General features: G+C 38.0%; 1 protein-coding gene across 2 annotated transcripts in view; it reads right to left on the bottom strand.

Annotated features, from left to right (window-relative positions):
- The window catches only part of eipr1 (EARP complex and GARP complex interacting protein 1), a 96203-nt gene that overhangs the window by 21496 nt on the left and 62088 nt on the right, over positions 1-12619 (bottom strand). For both annotated transcript variants that reach the window (XM_059981992.1, XM_059981993.1), the window contains 2 exons: positions 6004-6103; positions 2767-2903 (listed from right to left, as the gene is read on the bottom strand). In XM_059981992.1, the coding sequence (XP_059837975.1) occupies positions 2767-2903; positions 6004-6103 (237 nt within the window). The remainder of the gene's footprint in view (positions 1-2766; positions 2904-6003; positions 6104-12619) is intronic.

Raw genomic sequence — 12619 nt, 5'->3', positions numbered from 1 at the left:
TGTGTAATTATCGAGAACATGAGACGACGAATCCTTGAAAGTGAGTCCATTGGTTGTGTTCAGTTCAGTGTTGGGGTGAGTGAAGTTATCCCCTCTGGTTTAAGAGCCTGATAGTTCAGAGGTAAAAACTGTCCCTGGAGCTGTTGGTGTGGATCCTGAAGCTCATGTACCTCTTCCTGATGGCAACAACGAGAAGTCAGCATGGCCTGTATGGTGGAGGTTTCTATGATGGATGCTGCTTGCCTACGACAGTGCTTGTGAAAACCAACTACCTCTAAACACTTAGAGTAGTGGTTGCCAACCCGTCGATCGCAATCGACCAGTCGATCTTTGAGACTTTCCCAGTAGATCCCGAAAACAAGAGTAAAATACACAAATACTGTTGAGAGATTGTTTCCGGGTTGCAGGGTTTTAGTTCTGTTCTTTCTGCCCAGTGTGCATGCATGTAGCTCCCCCGCACTACACAGTGTAATTAAGTGGTCCCCAACCACTGGGCCGCAAGGAAACAATATGAGTCAGCTGCATCTTTCCTCATTCCCTCACGCCCACTGTTGAACTTGAATGCACGCGAGGTCATCAGTCGCCTAAACACAGTGATACACTCATGCCAAGGATCACTGGTTGGCCTCGGGTAACCAGCCACCTCGCGCAGCCGGTGAGAAGTGCCATCGCTACTGGCCTGGAGCGCGAACGGATGGGCACTGACTCTAAACCTGTTTAGCACATTGAATGTTCGTGGGGAACCTGGTGCTAAAATTTTTCCAGATGACCTAATTCGGGCCCAGGGTTTCGTAAGTAGCAGAGCAGTTACCGCATTGTGATCTATTGATACAAACTTTTGTCGGCCGATAGATCCTACGGGGCGGTGGTGGGGGGGGGGGGGGGGTGTGTGCTCGCTCCCAGTTGCTCTCTCCAGACTGTGACCCTCGTGGCCCCGGTATGGGGACCTCCGGCCCTTACCTTATCCTCTCACCCCAGCCACGACCAGCCGCACCTGGCCAAGGTGTCTGGCGGCGGGCAGGCGGGTGAGAGGCTGCAGTTTGGGCCCGGAGGCTGTCTAATGAGGCAATGAAGCCCTCAAAACTGCTTCGATACCCTGAGTCCAAGCACCCCGCGCTGAAAGACAAACGCGTTGAGTTTTTTCAGCGGAAAAAACGTGAGCAAGCAGGACAGAAGCTAAGTGCTGAGAGCCGTGAAAACTAAATTGCGGAATAGACTGGACATAAGGAACCTGCTTCGAGTATCGCTGTATTCCAGTCATGTTTAACACCATCACCCCCGTCGGCCGGTCTACAAGAATGTTGTCAATATTAAACTGGTCCGCGGTGCAAAAAAGGGTGAGTGTTTATACATATTTCTACTTCTGGGTTGTGGGGTTTTACTTCTGGTCTTTTCTGCCCCACTGCACATACGTATAATGAATCGATCTGGGGTCAATCTCACCTTTAACTAAGATCGAGGTAGGGGATCTTGGGCTTAAAAAGGTTGGTGACCACTAACTTAGAGGATTTTCAGAAATGACATCTGCACATAGACTTAGAAATTTAAAAACCACCCCCATAAAAGGAAATTGATGCCACATCAATAATTAATATGTAAATCTGAGATTGGTAGGTTACTGTTATCCAAAATAGGGGATAATTGTGCTTTTGGGATTAGGCATGAATTTATCGAATGGGGACACCAGGCTTTGGTGCCTACTGGCCCACACCTATTCCATGAAGGTAAAATAGATACAATTCTCCATAACATCTTAAATTAATTAAAGTATTAGATGATTAGAAGAATGACCTCACATAATTTTCAAATTTAGGAATTCGAGTGTGCACCATTAAATAACTGAACATTACACGTATTATATTTTCAATGGTATTATATATTAGTAATAGATTTTATACAATTTTCTGTGTATTTTGTAATACTTTATGTACAGAATTTTCTAGAAATGTGGCTTTTATAAGAAATTGCATATTTTTCCAACCCCGCTAAATGTTACTCAGTATTATTTAAATAAGGGAATGTGGCCCTAAAACAAATTTTGGCTGCTATCCCTCCTCAAGGTTTCCTTGGGAAAATCTTTTTGTTCTTTATTAATGGATTTGACGCGTGAGAACTAGTACAGTTCCCTTTGAAATAAAGAACCTGCATTTGTATGAAAACCTTAGATGTTCTTAAATCTTTTCTGATGATTAAGTATTTTTGAAGTCTAATCACTGTTTTGATGCAAGTAATCAATGAGTAGAGCTTAGCAGGGAAATTTGCTGCAGCTTTCTGATCAATGAGGTGTCGCAGTGAAGTCAGAATTGCTTTGAAGATGTTTATCTGCAACATTTGCAAAAATCTGCTTGATTTTATGAAAACAGTATTAATTGCTATCTGTTTATGTGTGTCCAACAGAATTTTAATGATTGCAGAGGCATGACAAAAAATTATAACGTTACAGTTTTGGGACCAGGGTTGCACAAGCGACTCAATGAAATAGCATGAACTGATTTCCCATTACCAACTGAGTAAGACATTTGTACATATAGAACAACCTGTTTAAAGGCTACCTGTATAGAAACAACACTCAGTTACAGTAATATCAATTATGAACATGCCAGTTAATGAAAAGAAATTGATTTACTAAATAGATCAACAGAAAGGATGCCTAAAGATTGTCTTTACACAGGGTGCATTTTAATAAGTTTAAAATAGCAACTATTTCCAGATTATGCATTATAGCAAAGACAATGGAGCATTAACCGAGGGTCACTTTGTACTTACCTCATAGTCCTAGTGTCCCAGCCTCGAATCACAGTGTCATTAGCTGTGGCAAGTTGTGTGCAGTTGTGGTGAGGACTCCATTGTCCAGAAGTAAACTTTAACTGACCTTTTCCTTCCAGGGTTGCTGAATTTGAGAGCTAAGATTCATGACCCAAACAAATAGATGTGATAAAAGAAAAACAATTCAAGAAGCAAGTAAATTAATGAACTGTTCAGAAATACACAATCAAGAGATCTCGACTGTAAAATTGTAGAGAAATGCAGCACTAACACAGGCCTCTTAGCTCAATGACCCGCACTAAGCATAACACAGTACACCCATTTATGATAATCCGATATTAATTCCACATCTCAACATTCTCATGTTTCTTGCCAATCCAAAATAGCTGTAATAAATCTTTAGACTGAACAAGAGTTACTTATAATTTCACCAATAATTGGCTACTCAATAAAAGTAAACACACAAAAATAACTGTCTTTCATAAATGTATTCCTTATAACTCTGACAGGGAAAAATATTTGGCCTGAAAATGCTGCACTATCCAGTGCTCAGCCTTTCACTACGACCTACAGCAAGTAATTGTACCTAATCCAATTACCAACACATTAAGATCTCAATATGCCATACAAATAAAATTAAATCCAAGTGAAACAAAATTATAAATTTCACAATTATTATACTGAAATTTTGTGATGATATGATTATGACTTTTCTTCCATTCTTAACCACATTACCATGCTGGTTACAATTTATGAAAATAATTTTGCACTGTTTTTACCTTGCTACAATGCTCTGGAAGTAAAGCAGAACTAAAATTAGTAATTTCCTGTACAGTCTATTAAATAATGAACAATTGGGAATTACTTGCTTGTAAAATTGATTTTTAAAATTTATATGGGATTAATAAATAAAGCATGCTCAAGTACTTTTATTATCTTTTAAATCTTAGAAAGAATCTAGTAACCTCAAACTCAATAATAAAAGACTATGAAGCAAAACACATCACTATAAGTTTAAACCTCATTTAAAGCATTATACAAACGTAACTAACACAAACTTTATAATTTCTTTCTTTTACTTAAATTCTTTCTTTACTTTTCAACTTATTTTCCTATTCCCACTGTTCTCTGTAGATAGCCACACAGCGTAAAGTATGAACTTAACTGCAGGGTCACTGCTAATACCGTCAAACAAACTAGTTACTATACAGTAAAGACAATTAAAAAGTCCTGCAAGTAACTTGATACTTTACTGAGAACTCTTTTCACATTCTTGCCAATTTTGCTAATAGATTCTGATTGAGTGAACACTTACTAGAATGGTATTAGGGAATAGGAATTTCAATTTACAGAGAAAAGTGCTGGGATTAGTCTCTCTAAAGAAAAGGTTTAATAGATATTTAATAAAACATTCAAAGTTATGAGCAATTTTGAAAGAGTTCAAGAGAGAAATAGTTTCCACCAGCAAAAGTAACATTTATTAGAGGACAAATTCAAAGTAATCAATCAAAGAATCAATGGTTGATCTGGAGAATATTGCTTTTAAAATATGCAGCCGATGTGATCTGGAATGGAGTGCTGAAAGGATGGTGAAAGCAGAAAGGAAAAATTATGCAAGTGTATAAACCAGGTTGTATACCACTTCCAAAACACTTGACACAACAGTGCGCCAATGATTTTTTGAAAATTGGCTAAGTGAGATTGACTTAATGATAGCCACTGCTATTAGCATCTCTTGATGGATAGAAAACACCAAGGATTTGACTAACTGGCAGAGATCTCTTGAAGTAAAATAAATTGGGATGCATACACAGCATTGTTTGAGTTCACTGTGAAAAGTGAAAACTCAACAATGCAAGAATATATGTCTTGCTTGTTGACCTTAAAAACTCTTAACACAGAGATTTTGTTATGTAAATACATAATTATGAATTATGTGTATAATTTGTTTATAATTAAATCATAACATATTGAAATTCCACTATACACATAAGTAATAAAAATTAGCTTGATCCAGGGAGAATGTGCTGATTTAAAGGACTATAACTGCAGGGGCTGTTTGAGAAATCGTCATGAGGCTCCAAGTGTGAATAAAGGCCCCATGACCATCCGTGGAAAACGCAAACTTAGAGCCATTGTGAAAAAGTTACATTTCTGAAATACTCATCAGGTCTAGGAGCATCTGTGGAGAGAAAAGCAGAGTTTCGATGAAGGATCCCTGACCTGAAACTTTAATTGATTTTCTTTCCACAGATGCTGCCGATTTGCTTTTTCCAGCAATTTGCTTTTATTTCAAATTTACAGCATCTATAATTTTTAAAAACATTTACTTAAATAATTCCTGAATGTGGGATCAAAGAGAAGCACCCTGTAAACAGAATGGAGAATGATGCTACAGACACCCCATCACCAGATTGTCGGCAATCTCCAGTCTAGCTTGTTTCCAACCCACGCGTGTTTAAACGTGGATGTTGTGCCTTAGATTATACTGTCTTAAACTCGCCACAAAATTGCCTGTCATGAGTAATACGGCTTATATGAACTCTGGAGACTGATTAGAGGATTGAATGGGTTTGGAGACAGGTTTGCTCTGGGACTGTGAGGGGGCAATGTAAGATGGGATAGAGTGAATGGAAGGAGCTGTAAGTTTGCAGATTGGATTCTAAGAGACTGTGGGTCAAGTGTAGAGCTTATGCTGGAAGAATCTCAGGACCGTGAGCTTTCATGTTAAGTACTTAGCTCAATTCAGGGACAGTGTTTGGGGTTGTTTGGTCCAAGGCATTCAGCAGCAATGCAAAATAGATTTTTAATTTGAGTCTTGAGCATTTTTAAGCCCTTTTATTTAAATTTGCAAATGGTCTAATACCTGCTTCAGGAGAATAAGGCACCTTATCTGCCCTTATCCAATCAGAACTAGATACAAACTTCCTCCCTGAATTTTGGCACTTTAGGAGGATATGTACTACCTGGCAACAATCCTTGCACGGGCTATTTTAACTTCCACTCATTCTATCCTTACTTTAGCATATTAACAATTATAAAGAAAATCAACAGTATAAATTTATCACATTACAATTTTGTTGCCAATTTTGGCAATGCACATTCAATGGATAAAGTTGGTAATTACTGTTTAATAAGTTTACAAAGGACGTTTCCAGTAAAAAATGCAAAAATAACAACTCTGTACAGGAAAACATAAGGTTTTTAATCACAAAGGTAAACTCTAAAATTACTTACCACTGCCTTGCTTGAGCTTTCTTGCAAGTCCCAAAGAAGAAGATGATTATCAGCCAAAGATGCAATCTTTTTACCATCTCCCATTGGTTCCCATAGTACACTGCAGAACAAAGCTCCTTTAAAAACAATCCCAACAATACTGACCAATGCACTTTTACAGTAAAATGTAATTAATAACCACATCATACACACCTGAAGCTTTGGGCAGTTTAGAACATCAGGAGTCAATATGGAATAATAGTAGAGGAATTCTGAGGCACTTTGTTCCTGTTGTGTTTAAATTTGCTAACTTACAAAGGAAGAATATATTGCAATGTCCTAGTTATCATAAAAGTTCCATGTGGGGACTCACTGCAACTTGCAAATATTGGTGGCTGAATGCCTCACACTTCTCATTGTTAAAGCTAACGACAGAATACTCACTCAAATATACTCTCAATAGTTTCTTGATTATCTATTGTAAAATCTTGTAACAAGGTTTCTGCCTTGAAATCTAAGCGCACTGAACCGTTAGGAAGTGGATGAAGCAGAAGAGGTTAAAGTGACAAAGGTAAGGAATTTCAAACAAAACAATCCACTTTTCTGAAGACATGCTAGATCATTGGAACCTATTAATGGAAAGAATGATAATGTCTTAGAGTACATGTGGAAGTATGCTCCAATAGATTACAAAGCTTCACATCATCACTGGAAGAAAATATTTACAGATAATTTTGACTGCTCAAACTCATTGCCCCTGTAGCTATCACCTTACTTAAAACTAACTACTTCTAACGCCCTTGATGATCTCATTTTGAATGAAGTAAAATCTGAATTAATAAAAATGCCATTCACATTCAATGTAAAAACTTTAAAATCTAATTTCAACATGTCTGAAATAAAAGCTAAACACACTTAGCTACCAAAAGTGTATTTATGAGGATTCAAATTGAGAATCTTGTCTGTGATCAAATAGCTTTTCAGCTATCACTTTACTGGTAGATTCTTTTGGTGTGTTACAGTTTAGTGAGAGGAATGTTCACTGCACATAATGGATAGAACCAGGACCTTTAATTTTCAATAACTAAGTAACACAAATAGCACTCTTTCTAATATAAAGTTACTGATTCAAAACAAAGTACATTAAATGCAGGAAACAAAAAGTGCTGGAAATATTCAACAGGTCAGGCTGCACCTACAAAGCAACAGAAGTCCATTGCATGATAGGTTCAGGTGTGATTGAGGGATTTAAAATGCAGGGTGGGTTGCATTACTGGTCAAACAGGTCTTCATTGTAGTAACAAGGGAGGATATAATTTAAGACTCTTCAAATGAGACAGTTTAAATAAAAAAAAGAATTAAAACTATGGAATTACTTTGCTGGGATTACACTACAGGCTTCCCAATGGAGAGCAGGAGATAGTGGAGTAAATGTGTATCAAATTAGAATCGCTTGCAAGAGGAAAGTATTTGGCTGTAATAGAAGGGAATTTCAGTTTGCACAATATGAAGATGAATCACTTAGTGTGAAAGGATTACAAAGGATTGAATTTTTTAAGCGCCACCCAGAAGGGGTTTTTGTCCTAATATCTAATTGTCCTAATTCAGGAGAGGATTTTGCTTTACAAAGATGGGATAGTGTGAGACCTAATCCTGTAGAATGAAGCCAGACAAGTAGACAACATGTCAGTATGCAATCACTTTGAAGATAGCAACCTCAACTTGGTAACTTACAGAGTAGTTATGAAGAGGATTAATGATAATTCTGAAATTTAATATCTGAATGGGGGAAAGCCAAATTCAATATCATTTGACAGAACTTGGCAAACACAGACTGCAAGCAGCTACTTATGGTTAAATCTACATCTGGGATGTGAAATAGCTAGAGCTCAGAGCCAACCTCTCATGGTGAAATGCAAAGACAGCAAATCCAGGATCCCAGTTTATAGAAGGATATTGTGGGTTTGATAAAGAGTAAAAGGAAACATATGGCAGGTCCAGAACCCTGCAAAGAGGAGAAGACTTTCAGTACAAAGAGTGTAAGGAAATACTTAAAAAATGAATTTAAGAGAGAAACATTAGGCTGCAAAATATCGTTGGCAGATAAAATTATGGAAAATCCCAAGGCATTTTTTTAAAAAAGTACTTAAGAGCACGAAGTTAACTAAGGAAAGAATGGAGTTCATTTGGGAAAATGTGTGTGAATGGAACTAGAAGATATGTGTGAAGCCTTAAATGAATACATTTCATCTGAATTCAGCATCGAGAACCAGAGTGCATGCGCAGATTTCAGTTAAGTCATTTAGAGCACATGAAGCTAGAAAAAAGGTTCTTCATATTTTAACAGGTATAAAGTTGAAGAAATCCCCAGGGCATGATGGGATGTATCCTATGTTGTTATGGGTGGTGAGGGAGGAGGTTGCTGAGGCCCTGATTCTTTAAATCTTTACTGCACAAGTGACATGCCAAATTACCGGAAGGGAGCAAATGTGGTACTTTTACTTTTGAAAGACAGCATGGATAAGCCAGTGGATCTAACATCAGAAGTAGGAAAATCATTGGAAAACATCTTGAGAGAGGGGATTAATCTACAATAGGAAAGGCAATGATTGATAAGGATAATCATCATGGATTTAATGGTGAAAGATCCTATCTAACAAAAGAGGTAAATATACTAATGAAAGCAGTGCAGTTGATATTGTTTACGTGGACCAGTCCAAGGCAAGTTGGCAAACGGATCCAACATTGATCTGCCAGTAGGAGACAATGGGTCATGGTGGTTATGGTGGGTTGTTTTTATGACTGGAAGCCTGTGCCCAGTACTGTGCACAGGCATTTGAGCCAAGAACTTTACTCTGTTTTTATATACATTCAAGATTTAGATGTGATATAGGAGATATGATCAGTATATTTGTGATGACACAAAAATTGTTGGTGCTGTCAGTCAAAGGAATAATCTTAGGACACAGAACGATATTAAGCAGCTGGTAAATTGGCCAGAACAATGGCAATTGGAAATTACTCCTAGCTTATATATGATATGATATATTTTAAGAGTTTAAAAAGCTCTGGACATGTGTGTATTAATGCAAAGATCCTTGAGGGTGCTATCACATGCAGATTGAGTGGTGAAGCAGGCATCTGGTACAACACTACAGGAAAGATGTGACTATTCTGAGGAGATTCACCAAGATGTTGCCAAAGGTGGAAAGGTTCAGCTATGATGAGAGACTACACAGGCTGGGTTTGTTTTCCCTTGGAGAAGAGGAAAGAAGAAGCTTATGAGATACCTGATAGACAGGTACAGAATACTGAGAGGAAGATAGCAAAATGTTTCCCATGGCAGAGGTGTGAAAAGCCTGAGAACATAGATTTAAGGTGAGGAGCAAAAGATTTAAAGGGGATTTGAGCAATAACTTTTTTCTTCACCATTGCTGAAACCTGTAATGTGCTACCTGAGAAAAGTACTCTCACACCATTTAAGAAGCACTTGGGAACATCGGAATTGCTAAGGCATTGTTTCCTAAGGACCAAGTGTCAGTAAATCGGAATAGAATATACAGGTAATGATATGCACAGTAATGATATGGTGAGCCAAAGGTTTTGTTTCTGTGTTATATTTTGTATTTAATATTTCAGTAATACTTGAGTAATACTGTAAATTGTTGTTTGATTAAACATTCTTTATTTAAATAATTCATTACAGGCTATATGTAAAAGTATGTAAATGGCATATGTCATCATGACACTTTGTCATATGTGTGCGCCTCCCTTAAAGTAAAATCAAAGTTAGACTTGCATTCTGGAATCCTTTCAGTTTCTTCTAATTATTTTAAATTTGGGAATTACAAGACATAAGTGGTGAATAGGTATTTTTTAAAATGAACCCAAGATGACTATCTGTTGAAGTGCCGTGAGACATTTGAGTTTAAAAAAACAATGTAGTAAGTTTTCTTTGCAACAGGAAAGATGACAGTTAAAAAATGACAGAAGGTGAAAGAAATCACAGATTCATAAAGTGATAATAATCATTAAAACAGGCAGAAATAGCTGGCTTCATCTGAAAGATAGATACTTTTGATTCCACAAGTGATAACTAGATTTTCTATACTGAACAGATTGAGCAGTATTTTAAAGCAAATGGAATAGCCAATGAGAAACAAGTACCAATTTTGCTAAGTGCATTGGATTTAAAGGCACATAGTTTGCTTATAAATTTAACTGCTCCAAACAAACCAACCAAAATAAGCTTTGCTGATATCATTAAAGTAAAGCAGGAACCAAAGCCACTGTTCATTGAAGAATGCTGTAAGTGTCATTGGTGTCATCGGCAGAATCAAAAGTAAGGGGAGTCCATTTCAGCATACATTACTGAATTGAAGAAGTTGTCTGAGCACTGTCAGTTTGGTAATGGACTTAATGCACTGAAGCACAAACTTGCAGAAGGAAACTAAGAAGGAAAAGCTGAAGAATGAAATGAAGCTGGCGACTAATGTCAAAGAAGATACTAGAAGATTTTTTAAGTATATAAAGGGTAAAAGAGAGTTGAGGGCAAACATAGGACCAATAGAAAATGACATGGGAGATACTGTGATGAGAGATGCAGAGATGGCAGAGAAACTGACTGCGTATTTTGCATCAGCTTTCACAGTGGAAGACATCAGCAGTATACTGGACATTCAAGAGTGTTGGGGAAGTGAAGTAGAAACATAGAAACAAATAAGGTGCAACTGAGAAAGTGCTCAGGAAGCTTAATGGTCTGAGGGTGAATAAATCTCCTGGACCTGATGGAATGCACCCTTGTGTTCTGAAGGAAGGAGCTGGAGAGATTGCAAAGACATTAACAATGATCTTTCAAGAATCGATAGATTCTGGCATTATATCAGATGAATGGAAAATTGCATATGTTACTTCACTATTTAAGAAGGGTGGGAGGCAGCAGAAAGGAAACTATAGACCTGTTAGCCTGACATCAGCAGTTAGGAAGTTGTTGGAAACAATTGTTAGGGATGAGATTACAGGGTACCTGGAGGTACTTGACAAGATGGCCATGACAAGATGGTTTCCTGAAAGGAAAATCCTGCCTGTCTAACCTACTGCAGTTTTTTGATGAAATTACAAGCAGGGTAGACAAAGGAGATGTTGTAGATGTGGTGTACTTGGATTTTCAGAAGGCCTTTGACAAAGTGCCGTGAATGAGGCTGCTTAGTGAGGTAAGAGCCCATGGAATTACAGGGGAGTTACTTACATGGGTGGAGCATTGGCTGATTGGCAGAAAACAGAGAGTGGGAATAAAGGGATCCTATCTTGGCTGGCTGCCAGTTACCTGTGGAGTTCCACAGGGGTTGGTGTTGGACTGCTGCTTTTTACAATGTATGTCAATGATGTGGACTATGGAATTAATGGATTTCTGGCTAAATTTGCCAATGATAGGTGGAGGAGCAGGTAGTATTGCGAAAACAGAGAGCCTGAAGAGAGACTTAGCTAGGGCAAAGAAGTGACATATAAACTACAATATTGGAAAGTGTACGGTCATGCACTTTGGTGGAAGAAATAAACAGGCAAACTATTATTTAGACAGGGAGAAAATTCAAAATGCAGAGATGCAAAGGGACTTGGGTGTCTTTGTGCAGGATACCTTGAAGGTTAACCTTCAGGTTGAGTCGGTGGTGAAGAAGGCAAACACAATCTTGGCATTCATTTCTAGAGGTATAGAATATAAGAGCAGGGATGTGATATTGAGGCTCTATAAGGTGCTGATGAGACCAATTTGGGAGTATTGTGCGCAGTTTTGGGCTCCTTATTTTAGAAAGGATATCCTGACATTGGAAAGGGTTCAGAGGTGATTCATGAAAATGATTTCAAGAATGAAAGGGTTACCGTATGAGGAACATCGGGCAGCTCTTGGGCTGTATTCCTTGGAGTTCAAGAGAATAAGATGGGACCTCATAGAAACATTTCAAATGTTAAAAGGCCTGAACAGATTACGTATGGCAAAGTTATTTCCCATGGTAGGGGTGTCTAGGACAAGAGGGCATGACTTCAGGATTGAAGGAATTCCATTTAGAACAGAGATGCAGTGCAATTACTTTAGTCAGAGGGTGGTAAAACTAGGATTTGTTGCCATGACTGGCTGTGGAGGTCAAGTCATTGGATGTGTTTAAGGCAGAGATAGATGGGTTCTTAATTAGCCAGGGCATCAAAGGGTATGGGGTGAAAGCAGGGAAATGGGGATGGTTGGAAGAATTGGAGCAGCCCATGAATCAATGGCGGAGCATACTTGATCGACCAAATTGCCTACTTCTGCTCATATATTTTATGATCTACGGACTTTCATTTAAAAGAGCAGTTAAAATAGCTTTATCAACAAACAGCAAACAAAGACACATTTGAGTTACAGTCAGGAATGAAAGTGATTCTGAACAAAATTGCAGTGTCTAAACAGAAACTAGCCTATCTGAACAAATTGTGCTGCCATTGTGGCAGGGGCTTACATACACCAGACCAATACAGGTTTAAAGGCAAAACTGCCAGAAATTGCAACATACAAAAAGTACGTTGGGCAGACAGAAATTAATGGACTGCTCAGAGAAGAAAAAAAGAAAAAAAGTCAAGTTTCAAAAAGTCAGTTTCAAAA

The sequence above is a fragment of the Hypanus sabinus genome, chromosome 10 (genome assembly GCF_030144855.1).
Source record: "Hypanus sabinus isolate sHypSab1 chromosome 10, sHypSab1.hap1, whole genome shotgun sequence".
Classification (NCBI taxonomy): domain Eukaryota; kingdom Metazoa; phylum Chordata; class Chondrichthyes; order Myliobatiformes; family Dasyatidae; genus Hypanus; species Hypanus sabinus.
Note: the sequence above shows the minus strand (reverse complement) of the source record. Positions and strands in the feature narration are given on the sequence as shown.